The following is an 18,682-nucleotide window of genomic DNA, read 5'->3' as shown; positions in this document are numbered from 1 at the left end:
CAATTGACAAAGGTATTTTGCCAGATTCAGAATAATCAATATTGTATTATATATCTGTCTGCCCTTCTCCTCTTTTAACTCCCTACCTTCTCTCTCTCTCTCTCTCTCTCTCTCTCATATATGCCTTGTCCTCATTTTGTTGTAAGTGGGTATTCATTAAAAACAGTTAATGGGAAAGTATGGACAACAAGGAGGATTATTTAAAAAATGAAGAATAAGAACAAGGCATTTCAAACTGTAAAGTCAGTAGTAGCCCAGTTACTGAAGGCAAGAAGAAATGAGCTGTAACATCCATAAAACATTTTTTGACAGAAAACAAATACTGAAAATAAAAGCCCAGAAACAAGGAGAAGGCCAGCAGAATAATGTTAAGTACAGTCTTTTTACCATTTATCTTTATCCAGATTTATAAGTAAAGCAAGACAGCTAGCATTAAGTTAGCTTCAGTCAATATGAGGAGGAATATTTGTCTAGAAAATGTAATTGCCTGAAAAATAAAAATAAAACCTTTAAACATGAAAAGGAAAGGAAAGGAAAAAATAACAAATGTAAGCATTTCCAGAATATATATTTGCATAGAAAAGCCCAAGCAAATCGTTAAGTAGCCATGGATGGCCTAAAAACATTAGGCAAGATCTGGTTATTTCGTGATGCTTCATTTTTTTTTCATGGCTGTTGAGTTTGAAGGATTTTCAGTTAGCACATGGCTCAGCGCTTTCTCAAAAGAATTCAAATTTAAGGTGTCTCATAACGTCCATCTAAATATGGAGGCACTTAAAATCACTAGTTACTTTGGGACATAGCTAACAAATCAATATTTCCACAAAAAGTTTGATAATTATTAAGCCACTATCCACAGGCCAAATCTTGAAGTCCTTATTCAGGATCAAATAGTTCATACCCTGTACTTTAAAAACCTTAAAGGGGGTGGGGTAGAGGGTGGAGAAAAGCCCACCCTAGTGACTAGAGATTTTGGAAGACCTGCCCAAAGCCCACTTTATAAATCCTAGAGATCCTGGAGTAAAGGGGCCACTTTGGAGAAAAGATAAATGCTGCCTTTTAAGGCTGACCATTTCTCTGCTAATTTTCACTTTAATAAGCCATGGCACCTGCTGGCAGGATGGAAGGATAGTAATAAAATATGCTGGAATTCCACCATCCAACCCTGCCCCTAATATACTTTCCACTTTCATTCTCTCCTCCCCTGAATTCCAGAGAGGCCCAGTTAAAACCCGCCTTATACGTCTATTCTTCCTTGTACTGCTAATGATAACAATGAAATGTAGAGGAGTCTTCTAGAGGGCCTAGAGGAGTTTCACAAAACACCAAATTTACTCGAGTATAAGATGACCCTGATTATAAGATGACCACCCAATAATTCAATTCCATAAATGGAAATGCAAATATAGCATAATTTTCCAGCTATATAATCTAATTAGCAGAGGTTTGTCTTGAATTTGTCCTCCTCCAACCAGTAGAGCAGAGAAAATATACTGGGGGGCAGGGGGTGTCCTCCCCCTGCAGCTCCTTCCTCCCTCATTACTGCCAGATCCTGAAAAAAACATTTGAAAAAAAATGACCTCAACATAAACACTCAGAAATGATGTGTTCACCCACAAATGATGCATTTTACCTTTTTAGAAACTGCTGTAAGTTTTAACACAGGTACTCCATAAATACTTTTAAGTGGCACTTTAGCACACACTTAGAAAGAGTACAAGCTTTTTCCTTTTTGTTTTTTGTAAATATATATATTCCTAGAGACAGCGAGAGAGAGAGAGAGCAAGCGAGATTTCTACCAAAACTGTCCTGTGGCCACTATGGCTCACCTGACAGTCCAAAACACATTGTTGCCATTACATCATACACATTCCCCTTACAATATCTGCACCGTGTACCCACACTCCTGCAAGTCCACGTGCATATTAGTCCAAAGCCAAAAGGTTCATGATTTACCATACAGTTCATAGGGCTGGGCCCCAGCAGAGTCAACAATGTTTCACACCATGGTGATCTCACAGCTCAGCACTGCTCAGTATGTGTGTGTACACCAGATACCCCCACAAGAGAGCCATGTGCTAGGTACCCCCCGCCCCAAAAAAAAAAAAAAAAAAAAAGACTGGAACAGGTTATTCTTGTCACGAGTCCTAGGATCTTGCAAAAATGTATGTAGATGAGATGTAGGGCAAACTAGTACAGCTTCACTTCATGGAGGGCAGGGCCACGCTAAACTGTGTGGGGTAACCTGGGTAAACTGCATGGGGCCCCATTTGATAGTGTCTGCCAGACATCTAAGGCTGGTGAAAAAACAGGACTCCTTGGAAATGGGAAAGATGCAGCTCAGCTCTGGGAGTGAAGAGGAAGTCAAAATATATGCAACGTATGATCACCATGACTTGAAAAAGAATAGGTGCAGAGGTGAACTACATGTAATGGGCAGGGCCATGTATCTTATTTAGATGGGCTGCACTGACCTATCCTTCCATCTCGCATCTCTGTCTTTTCTCTAAGAGCAAGCATTCAGAGGAGAGAGTGTCAGGTCTCTCTTGGTACCAACCTGGTATTTCAGTACCTCTAGACCTGATGCTAGCTCCCTGCGAAAGGAACACCTCTTGTTTTTAGCTCCCCTCCCCTCCGAAAAGAAAAGAAAAGAAAAGAAAAGAAAAGAAAAGAAAAGAAAAGAAAAGAAAGGTTCCCATCAGCATGTTTTTCCCATATGGGCCATGAACTTCATAGTCATACTCAGTGTTGGCTCTATTTAATCAACTTCATTGTTGGTTTCTATTACTGAGCGCACACAGCTTTCAGCAGTAATTCAAAGACAGACAATGTATTTAATGAGGTGACCTTGTATACAAATGCAAGACAAGGGGCTTTTTTTCCTCATGTTGATTCAGAGGGGAAACACATCTTATACTCGAGTAAATACAGTAATCAAAGACTCAGGGTTTGACAGAGGTGGCAAGTTAAAGCTTATAGTAAATACAGTAATCAAAGACTCTGGTTAAAACAAAAGGGCAACAAATGCCTTTTTTCCCCACAGTCTACACAGCACCCTGTCTTCACAGCAGGTTTAGGTGGGCCTGGACAGGCAAATATTTTGCATACCTCTAGTATTTAAAATGTGCCATAGTTAATTCAACAATAAGTCAATACAGAGCTATTCTAACATGATCAAATCCAGTTTTCCTTCTTTCCCTTGTGGCTGGATGCTTTCATTTTGCTGGAAGAAGGAAATGCTTTGCCTCCAGGTTCAGAGTTTAAAAACTCATCATTTAAAAATTATTATCTGACAGGAAGAACTTAAATGGATGTCTGAACCAGTAGTGTTATCATCTCTAATCAGAGGGTCATCCTGCTAGCTCCCATATATATGTATATGGTATAATAAAGATAGCTACTCCCGGCCGTTAGAAAGTATAATTAGATTTTGGTATCATCCTGATAACAAGAAGATGGAAAGCTTTAAAGTTTATTAAATCTAGTAAAAAATGAAGAGGTAAAGTGGCAGTCATGTTTTTAAAGGTCAGTGTGTGATTAAAAAAGATACTGGGGAAGTTCATTTAAATTTATAAAGGCACACTTGTTGAGGTTGTTAGCCTTTGCAGGAGTACTCGGACTCCATATCTGGAATTTTATAGAGACACGCTGACCTACGTGAATCCAATGTGAGTTCTTACACAGTGTTTATTTTTATTTTTTGTTTGGCCCTTGAGCTTCTGGGAATTCAAATAACAAATGTTGCAAACGTAAAATTTTGTCCTGGACTGTACCTGCTTGTAAGGTACATTTCCATGTACACCAATTTACCAATTTGTAAGGCAGAAAGAAAAGTGTAGCCCAACTGAGTTGCAAAAACAAAATGCTTGTTTTCCTCTCACTCAACCTTCGTGTTGGCTTTCTACAGACACTGCATTTCTCTAATGCCGCTTGAACAGGCTTTATACAGGCTTTATACATTTGTCTGGATATGTCTTATCTCCACTCTGACCAGTATCACATTATTAGTATTTCTAAGTACTTTGCTCTTTTTTCATTCTTTAGCATTGCTTAGCATTGTTTTCTCTCTGCTCTTTCAACTAATTTTGCCAAGCAAGTCATTTCTTCAGCACAAAACACTTAGCTTTTTTCTTAGGCATCTGAAGAACCTGGGAAAGAATGAGATTGTTTTCGGAGGACAAACATAGAGGGGATTAAATAAGAGACAACTGATTTGGGTTTCGGGCGGGTGTTACTGCCATTTGGTTTCTGTTGCACGGTTACTTTAATACACATCAAAGTCAGCCACGTCAGCAGAGGGATGGCGTTTTTATGTTGTTATACTAAACAGAAAATAAATAGTAGTGAAGAGGGCAGGCCTCATACCGTTCTGAATTTCACTAGAAAACACATTTCCTTTACCTTCTGCCACTGATAGTCACCATGGCTGTGTCCAGATGAGCATGCACATTTGGTTTCCTGGGGACAACTAGCGGTGACACACCTTGTACTGCCACTACTTGTCCCCTGGGAATGCCTGTGCCATGCAAACTCTGGCATGTGATAGGTTACCCTGGGTGGGGTCAGGAAGGCTGGGGCCAGCACTGGGCTAGTTCCAGCAGCCTTACCTGGTGTCCTGGGGGCCTCCTGGGGCTGCAGCAATGGTGATCCTGCCATTCAGAGCCCGGCTGACAACCACAGTATGGCTCTGGCTGGCCAGGCTCCAGTTTTTAGCAGCCCATGTGGCCCCCACATGAGCCGCTCCACTTTTTTTTCAGGGTTTTTTTTTTTGACCCCTGGATATCCAGGGGTCAAGTTCCCCGTCCCCCCCACGCTGCTTCCTTGTAGCACAGAGAACAGCTGAACATGCAGTAGTGGCACCACAGATGTGTCTGTGGCACCACATACCGCATGGCTGTGCTTATCTAGACACAGCCCATAAGTGCATTATATCACTGTAACACTTGCAAGACACTACTGAAGTGAAAGAGTACACAAAAGGAGACCTGAGACTATTCTCCCTTACACACACGCAAGTGGTTATGCCTATGGTATACAAAATCTAAAGTAGTGTGTGCATTCCTGTAAATATAAACACACAGGCTCATGACCAAATGTGTGTGTTAATTATTTCCTGAGAGCATAAAGACAGATTCCCTTGTTATCCAAGAGCTCAGAGTAACCAGATTTGGGGGGTCAGAGTTAGGTATGGATACCTGGGGGTCAATATCTAATACCTCTAATTAAAATATTTTTCAAGTTCACCTTTTTATAAAGTGTGTACTGTTTAAGTGTGCACTCCCACTGGCTCATGGTCTACTGCAATTATTTAAATCAGATGTGACTTTATCCTTTCAGCATAATTACATCAAACACAACTGGGCTATATTAAGACTGACTTAAGCTGACTGTATTCAGTTCATGTAATGGTTTCTTAAATCACCCCATGGGACAGTGGCAAAGAAAATCTTGTCTCATGAGTGATGTCAAGCAATCAAACAAATATTTAATTATCTGGGGACCTATCCTGCCATATGCTAAGTGCTCTAAACTTCCTCTGATGGCCAGGGCATGTTCTTATAACCAGGGTATGCTGGCGACACACTGTGAATGAAGTTGAGGGTATTTTAAGCAGGATATAATTACATACATTTGCATGTTGATAACTTTTTTATTCCACAGTTTGTGTTAAGAGGTTATGATTTTAGAGGAAGAGATGGTTAAAAAATTGATATCTTACCAATAGGTCTATGCTACAAGATATTGAAAGTTCAGGAAGCACAGATTTATTTTAGTATAGAGGTAAGGTTTAACGTTTGCCTACTTGCGTAATTTTTTCTTTGACATGTGAGAGAAAGAGGCTACTGGCATCACATATTGAAGAATAAAATATTCTCATGTTATCAGCAACAAACAGCATCAGAAGAAACAGCAGCAGAGAAGCATGTTTCTACTGAAGCTGGTAAAAAATGCTCTCTAAGGTTTCAAAAGGAAACTCCCCATGGGGATCAGAAGAATGAAAATTTGCGGAGGCATGAGGTCTAGATCTTTTCAGGAAGCAAAACAGTTATGGTGCAGAAGGAAGAGAAATGACTGAAATGTAAGATCCCCTTACCTTTATGATCTGACATAAAATATGAATAACACTGAATACTGTGTAGGCATCCTCCATAGTAAGTCATTTACCTATCCTTTTCATGTTCAAGTGCCTGTATCTCCAAAGATTTGTGAAATAGGAATTATTAGTGGGAAAATTTGGCCATAAAGTGTATTTAAGCAGCATTATCCTGCTATTGTGAGCAGCTCTGATGCAACTCTAATGTACAATGATAGCTAATACTTACAATTGGCCCAACTAGGAACTCAAACTGTGCTCCCTGCCCTGTTTTTTTGTTTGTTTTTTTGGCTTTTTTGAAGATATAAAATAAAGCATGCCATCAGTTGCCAGGGCTAGACATCTCTTTGTGATTCACTTTTTTACACCATGTAAAAAGGTAAGACTATTCCAACATTAAATTCATGTGTCTGAGTTTCATGTAACTGGCCTGTAGAATTTCATTTATAGGAGCTAATGAGGAAATCTTGCAAATGCCAAGCAAAGCCTAAAGTCAAAGGTTTGGGGCAGGACCACAGTAGGTCAAGGATGGGGTCTTCTGCTATTGGATGAGTTACAGCAAAGCAACTACTGCACCTCAGCTCCCCCATTAGGATTGTCCAGCCCAATGGTTCTTCACTCCTAACCTGTCATGGAATAAAACTACACTGCATCCTGTCCTTTATATCCCAATTAATCAAAATGTTCTAACACATACTTAACTCCATCTCTATTAAGCATAGGCTTAAGTCTCATTGATCTCAATGAGAGTTAAGCAAGTGCTTAATGTTTTCTTGAATCAGTGCATAAGAACCCTAAAGCTAAGTGCAGCACTTTTTACATAATACTCCATAAAAAGTAGATTGTGCTAGGCTATGATACTGTTCAAGATAAGATCCTTCAGGGCAAATACAGCTGCATTTTATCAATTTAGTTTCCTTTCTATCAATTTAGATGGAAAAATCTAGGCTTCTTATTTTATTTATTTATTTATTGTCAGAAGAAATGAGCTGGTAAACTTGTGGGAGCAGATGCTCTCTGCTAGATGATAAAAAGATGACATTAAAATGTCTGTTCTCATTTCACTTAGTCTCATAACTAAATGATAACAATGACAACATAAAAAGATATGCAGAAGCCAAATTTATAAATCTGGAGAGCTTTCATGATAAGACATATACAAACACACACACAAGCAATACTTTCACCAAACAAAAAATAATGCTATGTAAAAAAAAGAATGATATCCTATAATTAACAGAATTCCCAGAGTTTACCCCGGTACATCAAATATGAACATATAGCGGGTCGAAAAGGAGACATTCCAGCCTTGGAAAACTGCTTTGTAGAAGGAAAATTATTCACTATGAAAGTTTTAAGAGCTGTTTTGAAACGACAGTGTTCAAGTTGCCTTAGAAAGGGAGAAGCAGGATTTGCTGCTCCTCCTTATCCAATTTTTTCTCTGCCCTCTCAGAAGAAGCAAGCAGATGGCAAATGCAGATGGTAATTAGGGATGGATGAAATGGATTGAATAAAGGGAGAATTGACATGTACCTTTCCAGGTGATTAGAGTTTTTTCATGAAACATTTGGTATTGCTGATGTTGATCTTGCTTCTGAATGTTTAAGAATCTCTGTGCCCTTCTTGCTCTTTATCCAAAGCAAAAGTATCGTTATGATCATGGCAGAGAATTTCAGCTATTTTCATTATTTCTTTTTACGCAGAAGGACCTACTAGAAATCCTGTGAAAATCTATGTTCTAGTGACCAACTTCAAAGCAAGAGAAGTTCTGAAAACCTTGCAAAGTTTATGATTCTTATAACAGTATTGAGTTGCGCCTTCAGCTCTACTGATGTTCATCTACTACTAGTGGTAATACTGTTAGATTTGAAACTCTAGAACATTTTACTCTGCATTTCCATTTATATTGTGTAATCTCATTGGGTGCATCTACACATGCTATTAAAGCAATGTGATAAACTCCAGCACAAACTGTGCTGGAATTTATCATGGCACCTTAATGTCACATGCAGATGCTCAAACTGCTGTGGTCCAGGACGCACATTCAGATGCTACACATAGCACAGGGATCACAGCAATTTGAGCCAGGGTGGAGCAGCAAGGGGTTGGCCTGGGGCTAGGGGAGTCAGTCCCATGCTCTGGGAGGCAGTGGCAGAGGGGCTGGCTGGGGCACAGGAGTACCCCAGCATGCAGAACCCTGTGGCTAGGAGGCAGGCAGGGGTCTGGCCCCCTGCTGCCTGGGGTGACCAGGTGCAATGTACGCCTTGGGTCAATGCTTACGCATGTGTTTAGGCAGTTATTTTCACCGCCATGATATACCACTGTTCCCGACAGTACTATGTTATGGTGGCAAAAATTGATCAGCTGCAGTCTAATAGCATCACATGTATAGACTATGATGCTTTACACCACCACAGCAAATTACTCTACTGCATAGTTAAGCACACATGTAGATGCACCCATTGAAAAGCAAAACTATTTTACTTCTCATTGTAATGTAATATGCATTTCTTCAGTATCAGTACTAACTTGCAGCACATACAACATATGAAGGATAAGCCTGCATGAACCTTATTGATGCTATCGGGAACATGACCTTGAGGACTACTATTTTAAGTGGTCATGTGAATTTCTCAACTGAGTCATCAAGGTGGAAGGTGACCAGTAGCATCCCTCAGAGTTCAGTGCTCAGACCAGTGCTCTTCAACATGTTCATCAACAATTTGGATTCAGGTATTATAAGCAATTTGGCAAAGTTCACTAACAACAACAAACTATGGGGGAGCGTGATCACTCTTGAAGACAGCCTGGCAATACAGGCTGACTTGGACAGGCTAGTGAAGTGGGCGGACCTCAACCTGATGCCGTTTAATACAGAGAAATGTAAAGTGCTCTATCTGGGGAGAAATAACCCACAAACACACTTACAGGCTCAGCAGTGCTATGCTTGCCCGCACCATAACTGAACGAGACCTAGGTGTCATAACTGACAACAAAATGAACGTAAGCCACCAATGCAATAGCATAGCTGGCAGAGCTAATCAAGCGCTGGCATGCATCAACCGAGGCATCTCAAGAATGACTGAGGATGTCATCCTCTCACTCTACTCGGCCTTGGTGAGACCAGAACTGGAGTACTGCGTCCAGTTCTGGGAGCCACACTTCAGGAAGGATGTGGAGAAGCTCAAGAGAATCCAAAGGATGGCCACATGCATGATTACAGGCCTGGAGACCAAGACATATGAGGAAAGGGTGAGAGACTTCGGATTGTTCAGCTTGTTGAAGAGAAGACTCAGGAGGGACTTGGTGGCAGCCTGTAAGTATATCAGGGGTGTACATCAGGTCCTGCGGGAGCATCTGTTCACCAAGGCCCCTCAGGGGTAGACAAGAAATAATATGCACAAGCTGATTGAGGATCGCTTCAGGCTAGACATAGGAAAAACTTCTTTACAAGTTGAGTGCTGAGGGTTTGGAACAGAGGTGGTACAGTCATCCACCCTGGCGATCTTCAAAAAACTTCTTGATTCCTATTTTGCTGGGGTCATTTGATCCCAGCAGTCTTTCCTGCCCAAGTGCAGGAGGGCTGGACCTGATGATCTATAAGGTCCCTGCCAGCCCCTAACAATTATCAAACTATGAAACCAACGTCATAGGCAAATGCTTAATTCCAATTCTGACAGCAGGTAATAGAAGGCAAAGTAGGTACAACTTTTTTTCAGATACATCCACTGGGCTGACATTTTAAAATGTGGCTTTAAGATGTTAAGTGCTCCATTGTTTCCAATAGACTATTCAGTGTTTTCAATTACATCTAATGTATATAATATATGGACTGTAAAGATATTATTTTAAGATACTGAAAACTTTCATACATGTTATTATTGTGTTTTCTACTTACTTTTCTATACCTTTGGTGCAGTGTGTTAGAAATATCCCAGGGATACTATGTAGACAGCACAAAGGTGATTGAAATTAGCTAGTTTTCACATGCAATATACCCCCAGTGTCTATCTATTTCAGGTATTTATGAAAATGAAAGGCTGAAGTGCATTATAGTTCTAAGAAGAATAATTAATAAGGTAGTAGTGTAGACAGAGTAAAAAGGCAGGCAAATATTTGATCTTCCTTTGAGTGAAGACGTGGGAGCTCATTTTAATGTGCGAAACATTCCACAGATTCTTAGGAGACCTGGCCTGACAGACAAGGAATACAAAGCCATGTACCAACAGAGGAGTTCTTTTTCTTTGCTTAGTGTCTCCTTTATAAAAGAACTTTTCTTTTCAAATTAAATTAGAACATGAATTCTAATCATCAAGTTTTGTTAGCCCAGAAGGATGCCAATTAGGTTTCTAAACATCTGTATAGACAAAGGGGGTAACAAAGAAATGATGGATTAGAAAATAAAAACATAGAGGGGAAAAAATTATAGGGAAGCAGAGAAGAAAATCACGTCTAGAAATGTGTGTACACACAAACACACGCAGTTAATATATGTTTATGTGTGAACAGTGTTTATGAATGTATGTTCATATGCTGTATATCTATATAAGTCTCCCTGAATGTTTTTCGTGTATTTAACTTACCATGACAAAACTGAAATATAATTTGACAGAAAAAAAGTTTTGTCTTCCTACAAACTGCATAATCAGAACTATACATAAACATATAACATGTAACATTTTATTCTTGTTTCCATTATTTTGCTTCCTTTTAGTGGTGATAATACGCTGTATGATCAGCAAGCTACTCAGTTATGATAAGCATGAAAATAAATGCCAATAGTTTTGCCACTGAGGAATATACTTTGATACTGTAATTTGAATCCCAGATCCCAGGAAAACCTAAGGGAATTTAGATGCATTTGAATTTGCATTGAATTTTAAATCATGCCATAAATATCTATTTACAACCACAACAAATCGGCTTGTTCACATGCATATTGATGGTTGCATATTGGTTAGTTATCAATAATATTCCATGGATTGAGGAAAAAGATAAGACATTATGACAAAATACAAAAGATGATCAAAATAGATTTCTTACCCTCTATGGTTGCTCTCTTAGGCAGAATGGTGATTGCTCCCTCAGCAACGTCTTCTTGCTGAACCAATGGACTCATTTTGGAGCCCCAAGTGTCTGATCCCACCCAGAGAAAATGACCAACTTGATCAGCCCTTTTAGCCGCTGCAAGGATTTGTCTGTGGATAGGAACATTTTAATTCACATTAGAATGCAAAATGAAAGGGAACGGGATTTAATTGCCCAGGAATAACAACAAACAGAGCAAGATTGCTGAATGAGCAGAAATAATGTATTCCTGTAACAAAAACTGAGCTTAGGAATTTAACTTTCTATATAATGTTGATGCATTAAGAGGAAACTATCTCTCCTTTTTTCTTAGGTTTGTATTCTTGGAGTGAAGTCCTGGCTTCACTGAAGTCCATGGGAATTTTTACATTGATTTTACTAGAGGCAGGTTCATCCCAACTTTTATTGTTGCTGTTGTTAAATCTGAATGTTATTTTGCATACTTAAATCATTTAGCAACAGTCAGCAACACTAGAGCTCTCTGGTAATTTAGATGTTACTTCACAGAGGACTTCAAAAACAACAAATGCATTTCTCATGAAGGGTAAATGGAAACTTCCTTGCTTTTAAATTATATTCATATCATCCTGAAAAGCAAATGAAATCTGGTCTGTAAAGTTACTATTGAACAGCCAAGTTATTTTAACACTAACAACAGCAATTAGTCTAGCAAACACATGATTAATTAATTACTAATACTTAGCCTGAGCAGTATTTCTGTGATTGCTATCACTGCAGCGTATATATCCATCCAAGGATCTCCCAGTGTTTTACATGCTGTAATTAAATCTCATAATATCTCAGGGCACTTATGAAAGCACTAGGCTGTGGCGTTCCAAAGGGGTCTGCCACCGGCTGTTTCTGGACAGTAGCACCAGTAGCCAGATGTCAAAATTGTGGTAATTCAGTATGGTACATGGGCACATACTGGCAGTTCCCAAGTCTTGGAATAGAAGTTAGTATCCCGAGAAATAATGGGTAGTTTTTGCCTCAGTCTTATAGCATCCTAGACACTTGCAAGAATCAGTCACTTCTCTCCATAATGTCTAGCAGGCAGAGTCCTCTGAGCAAAAGTCTACGTCTGCACAAATGAATGAACAAGCAGCAATACTGTACATTATTTTGCTTACAATAACAGCATTATGAGGTTATGATATTAAACATAAGAAACAGATGGGGGTAAAAGTTAGACTCAACCCATTCTTCCTTGCCATGTAAATACACTGAATTTTGTGATGTTTATTGGACAGAATGGCACCACTTAGATTAATCTTTAAGATCCTGCACCTTTTCCAAAGCTGAATTTGAAACTCTAATCACATCTCACGTCATAAAGTTTTCTTTCAGAAGAGCAGAAATGCGTACAAGGAAATGCTTTTAACCCTTACACGTTTAGTGAAACATACCATACATTTTTTCTGATATTTCTGTGGAAAAGGTATCATCCTTGATCATATAGTGTCTTTCAACCAGATCACTGTTTCATTGCACTGTACATTCTTACTTGCTTTGTCTGCTCCATAAAGCCATCAAGCACAAATTAATTAATTCCCTCAGTCATCCTTACTTTATGTCCTCATCATTGGCAAAAATAACGATGGCCCTGGCATTGGGAGTTTCTAGGAGCTGCTTGATAATTTTATCAAAGTCGATGTTCTTGTCTTTGCGATCCTGTGGGATTTTCAGTGACTGAGCAATGCAGAGTCCACCTGTTAAAAACAAGAAGAAGAAAAAAAGCAAAAATTTGTAAATGAAGAACAAGGAAAGGGAGATCTAAGTATAGGGGGGACGAGAAGGAGGGAATTACTACTTAATTCTGATCTTTTGATAAAACAGTTAAGCTTCATGGTAAGCCTAGAAAGCTCTTTAAGGGGAGGGAATGACATTTGTGTGTTTATTTTTAATTTAGTAAGTGTTTGCTACTTGATAGGATGCATACAGTACTCAGGACTGAATAAAGTCACAAATGGACAGAAAAGACCTGGGAAGTAGAAAGGTGATGAAACTGTACAAGCTCAAACAGGTTTAAATAAAGAAGAGACTGAAAAGCAAGCAATGTTGACCAAGAGATAGACAAGTAAAATACACAGCAACTTTATTTGGCATAGCACCTTGGAACTGAATAAATAGAAGGAAAATACAGAGAAACTGCTTTCGCTGGATAAGCTGAAACAGAACGATAGAGAAATTAAGCTATTATCAATAAAGGGTGTGATTATGCACATCTTTCCTTTGCAAATATCCACCCTTGAACTAATCAAGCAAGGACTTGGAACAAAGCAAGCGTTTACAGCATTTAACCGTTAATTAATATCCAGAATTCTTAGGAAGATAAAATGATTGCAACCAACATAATGGTAGCAACATAGAAAGCAATCATTGGCAAGGTCCTTGATATGAACATATTGAATATAACTATGTTAGTTTTATTACTCTTGTTTTAGAAACATAAAATTATTCTACATCTTCATTCCTTCCTGCCACAGGGGAATGGGCTCTTCTTTTTTTCACTTCTCAAACATAAAACTCTTTCATCATTTATAGCATTTTTAACATACACTTTTACCCTCAAAGTACTTTACATTGATAGTTAATACATTTTCAAAGATGCATAATAAGAAACAGCAATGGGGATGAGTAATTAAAAGATGGAGGCATAGGAGAGAAAAAGATGTTTACTGGTTATGTTTAAAAATAAATGGAGAGTTAATGAGAAAAATGGCAAACCTGCTGTAGTGGAAATGCAGAGGAAAACATTCGCACGCTGGCAAGTGCAAGATACCTGCCCATATTTAGGGTCTCACTTCTGCAAAAGAATAAAACCCACAATCTTACAAAATAAGCAAACAAAAATGGAGAAAGCAAGTGCCAAAAAGGAAAACCATTGCAGAGCCAAGCATATCTGTAAGCACAAAATGCATGGACATAAAAATATGCAACTTTTATAAGATATTTTTCATCACTATATCTCTCAGAACTTCAACATGGAGGTCAGTATCATTACTCTACTGTTACGTACTGGGTATGTCTATATGTGTATTTATGCATGCCTAAACTTAATGTGCCTTTGTTTAAGGCACATAAAGGTGATTTACGCGCATGTCTACACATGGATGTGCTAATGCACATTAAAATGCATTAAATTTAGGCACGAATAGCTCATTCGCATTAGTGCACATGCAGATGCCCTAATGTATATTAGTACAGTGTGTGTCCATTAATGCACACCATGTTAATATGCATTAGCACATCTACACAAGCACTAATGTGACTTAGCTATTCGCACCTAAATTTGATACCTGCTTTATGCTTTATACAGGTATCAAATTTAGGCTCACATAGCCTTAAATTGCCACTTTTAAGGCGCATTAAGGGCATGCACGTGTAGACACAGGCCCTTAATGTGCCTTAAAAATGGTGACTTCAGGCTAAGCTCACTTAAAAGAAGCACGTAGACATGCCTACTGAGAACCTGAGGCAAAAACCAATAGACTAACTTGCCCACCCGTAGGACGCAATCCAAGAATAGGCCCCAGACTCTTGAGCAGATTTGGGCAGATAACAGAATTTTTCAGCTGAACTGAAAATATGAGGGGAAAAATTATCTTGGGTGAATCAAAACAGAAACTTATCTGATTTTTCTTCCCCCCCCACCCCCTTTTAATAAATAAGGGGAAATACCATTCCTGTCAATCTGGAACTTTCTTTTGAAACATTTTGTTTTGTTTGGGGTTATTCAATCCATTGTAACCTGCTTTCGTGTTTTAGCTCGTCATTTTTTAAATTAAATTACTCTTTAGAAAAAGAAAACACACACAAAAAAACAACTCTTCAAATATTTCATTGTCTCAGAGGTTTCCCAATGTTTGACCATGTTTGAAATTGGCTGAAATGTTAGTGTTCAACCAAAAATATTTGCCAAATTTGACTTGAACTTATACAGGTTTGGTTCCTCCTAAAGTTCTTGGTTTTTCTTCTTTTTTTTTTTGCATGGTGGGGAGGGAGGGAGGATTTACTGTTGTCAAAAATATTCCACAGAATCAGAGAAAAAAAAGAGGGCTGGAAAGGGGCCTCAGGAAATGATCCAATTGAGTCTCCTTCTCCAAGCAGAATTATCCCCGTCAAAACCACCCAGACAAATGTCTCCCTAACCGCTCATCCATCTAGCTTTGTTCTTAAGTCCCAGTCCAATGCTCTATAAACATGCTCACACTGTCTCTAAAGGCAAAGACACCAATAGCTGGGCACTGAATTGAAATGGACAGGGAAATCAATTAATATATCTCCACTTGCCACAGAGTGCCTTTTGTTTGATGATCAACCTTTTTCTCCCTGTGTCTCAGAATGAAAAACTGTTCTGCCTTGGTCTGCCTAGGGAGAATGTGAAGGCATTAGCTGTTCTTTAAGGTATGAGTGCCCTCTCTAGCATTTCATCAAGCCAAGCTAAGCTACTCTCAATCGCCCATTAAAGACTCTAGTTTCTCTTGGAAGTTGGCGACTCAGGAGAATTTGTTGGGAAAGATTAAAAAAAAAAAAAAAAGCAGTAAAGAAAAAGCGTGGCTTGTTGCGAAGTGCCAGATTTGTCACTTGAATATATATTCACTCCTGCTATTTTGATGCAGCAGTGAATGGGACTAGGCATATTTTACAATGTCAAGACATTGTAAATCGCTTAGCATGCTGGGTAGAACCAGTCTTTAGATACATTTGAAGCTAATGATGAGGTGTTTTGTAATCCAGCATAACTCTCCTTAACTTTCATTCAGATAGAAGTGAACACCTTGCAAAAATTGTAAAGATGGATAAGTATCCCTAGATATGCCAGAAAATGGTGGATGACAGCACTAAGTATATTTTAATGTACTGTACCAACAGGAAAGTGTAATATCACTGTAGGCTGGAGAAAAAGAATAACCTTTTGAGAAAATGCAGTGAGGAAAAGCAGATATGGTGACTTGTCTCTTAACCATGTCAATTTATCTGCAGGTTGATACGAAGATAGAATAGACAGAAGGAAATGAAAACAAAAGGCTTTTTTAATAACCTATAAAATGCTATACCTTTGGCATTTCTCTTGTTAAGGATCCAGATGCAATAAAGACTGTTGCTAATGTATCGTTATGGCAAAATGGGTAATGAAATCAATGCTTTAGGTTGAGCAACTGGATTATATCACAATGTAAATAATTGGCAAAAAGGGTTAAATATTCAGGACTCTAAATACTTCAATGGTCCAATCCCAGATGGACATTGTGCATTGTGTAGATCATGCAACCTCTTTTGTCTGAAGACTCAGAGAATCCAGCTGCTGTGGATATTAGTGTTTACAGATCTGTGTGTCTGAGAGATCCCTTTGTGTGGCAAAGCAGCTGGACAGAAGATAACCTATATCTGGGCTTATTAAACCAAAGTCTAATCAAGCCTTGGTCTGTAAGAGGAACAACAGGCTCTTTGCAACTGTGATGCATGGGCTCTAATTAAAGGTCATCCCAGGTAACATTACAAGACTTTAAAATGGCACAGGGTATTGAAAGCAGGAGAGAGGAAGTAAATATGTTAGGGCAGGGGTTTTCAACCTCTTACAATCAGCGTACCGCCAGCAACTGGACACAGAGCAGTGCGTGTCCCCAGCGGCTGAATGCAGGGTGGGGAGGGAGCGCAACACATGGCTGAATGCAGAGCAGGGGGGTGGTGCATAGCCAAATGTGGAGCAGCGGCATCTGCCGTGTGCAACCTACCCCTGCATCGGGCTGGGCAGGCAGCATGGGATGGTGTGTGGTGCATCCCCGCCACCACGTGCCCCCCAGGGCCTTCTCAAGTACCCCTGGGGGTACGCATAACCCCGGTTGACAACCCCCAAGTTAGGGCTTGAAAAACCTGGGTTTAATTTCCTGTTCTGCCTCAGACTTTCTTATGTGACTGTGAACAGGTAAGTTAGCCTTGTTGTGCTTCATATGCTCATGTGTAAAATGGGTAGAAAACAGCACTTGCCTTAGAAATCATTAGAATGGATAAATACATGATATATTGTGAAGTGGTCAGATACGATAGTGGTGAGGGCAGTCTGAAGGAGGGAGATGCTTCTCCAGGCCCAGAGCTCAGACTAGTATTTTGGCTAAGGCTCTAGAAATTTGACTAGCTGGTGTGAAATTTAATGCCATTTTTGCCACCTCTGCTCCAGGTCAATGGGACTCATGTACATTTTGTGAAACTAAACAGAAAAGAAGAATATTACTAATATCATTGTAGCACCTAGTTGCAGTCAGGGAAAAGGAAGCCCTTGTGCAAACACAGAACACAAAGATGAAGCCTGCCCCAAACAGCCTGCAATTAACATATGAAACAGGGCAGGAAACAGATACATATAAGAGGGCGAGGAAAAAGAAACAATATTGGCCTGTATGATAGGCAGTAGTCTCAGTGTGCCACTGGGTTATTTGCTTCATTCTTGCAGGGATCACAGCTAAGGAAAGGTTTATGAAGGACTCTGAAGGACAACAGTGGAGGCTCTGTGAGTTTTATGGAGCGCCACTCCCAAGCATTACAGTCAGAACAGGAGACAGAAGATGTTTAGTTAGAAATGTATTCAGAGAGCAAGATTGGCTGCCATTATGGACTTGCTGGATGTAGGAGCTGACCTCCAAACAGCGACCGAGAGATGATAGCTAGGGAAGGGATAGGGTGTGAAGGGCCTTAAGGCTAGGGACAGACATTGCACATAAGCAGGTTTAAGTGATCAGGAACTGGTTTAAACCTGTAACAGAACAGATGTTCAGTGCACATCAACTGGTTTGAAAATGGCCAAAACCAATATGAGATAAACCTGGGTGAATGTAGTATAAGACTTAACTGATTTGGGTCAAACTGATATATGCAATGTCTGTTCCAGACCCCTTGCTGGTTTAAGTTAAATCATACTCCCCCAGCATCCCAGATGCTTTGCAGCCCTGGGCTGGGCTCCCTGCTCCAGAGCAGGGCTGGCCCCACCTCTCTGATCCCTAGCTGGAGCTCTGGCACAAGTACAGCAGGGTTTGCCCTGCTTCCCCCTGCCCATCTCCTTCCCACTCACTGCTCAAGCAGGAATTCCCCCCCTCCCCTCTCCCACAGCACAGACAGTAGCCAGCATGTGGCATGCTAGCTAATACTGAGAGGTGTCTGTGTAAGGCAGACAGGACAGTGGCTTAGGGTTTTTTGGAGCTAATCAACATGCCCCTCTGGTCTTTCCTTGCAAAATTTGGTTAAGAAGAGCTTGAACTTATGAGAGGCTTTTGTCTTCTTGATGGGGTGCTAAACGTTGTATTATCAACTCCCTGCTGGCTCACTTGCTGGACAGGAGCAGCGAGCAGGAGGACCCCTCCCTAATCAGAGTGTCCTGCAGGGGCCTGGCCTTAGCTCAGCATTGTGGAAGGCATGGGAGGGCTGCTCTAGTGCCCCCCAGTTTATAGCCTAAGCCCCTGCAGGCATGTGCCTGCATTTTCTCAATCCAGGGGAAATGTCTGA

The 18,682-nt window shown here is 39.9% G+C and overlaps 1 protein-coding gene across 3 annotated transcripts in view; it reads right to left on the bottom strand.

Moving 5' to 3' along the window:
- The window catches only part of GRM7 (glutamate metabotropic receptor 7), a 558,095-nt gene that overhangs the window by 258,019 nt on the left and 281,394 nt on the right, over positions 1 to 18,682 (bottom strand). For all 3 annotated transcript variants that reach the window (XM_059716000.1, XM_019499726.2, XM_014604538.3), the window contains exons 3-4: positions 12,750 to 12,891; positions 11,138 to 11,292 (exon numbers count right to left, since the gene is read on the bottom strand). In XM_059716000.1, coding sequence (XP_059571983.1) covers positions 11,138 to 11,292; positions 12,750 to 12,891 — 297 coding nt within the window. The remainder of the gene's footprint in view (positions 1 to 11,137; positions 11,293 to 12,749; positions 12,892 to 18,682) is intronic.

Source organism: Alligator mississippiensis, chromosome 12, assembly GCF_030867095.1.
Source record: "Alligator mississippiensis isolate rAllMis1 chromosome 12, rAllMis1, whole genome shotgun sequence".
Taxonomy (NCBI): domain Eukaryota; kingdom Metazoa; phylum Chordata; order Crocodylia; family Alligatoridae; genus Alligator; species Alligator mississippiensis.
Note: the sequence above shows the minus strand (reverse complement) of the source record. Positions and strands in the feature narration are given on the sequence as shown.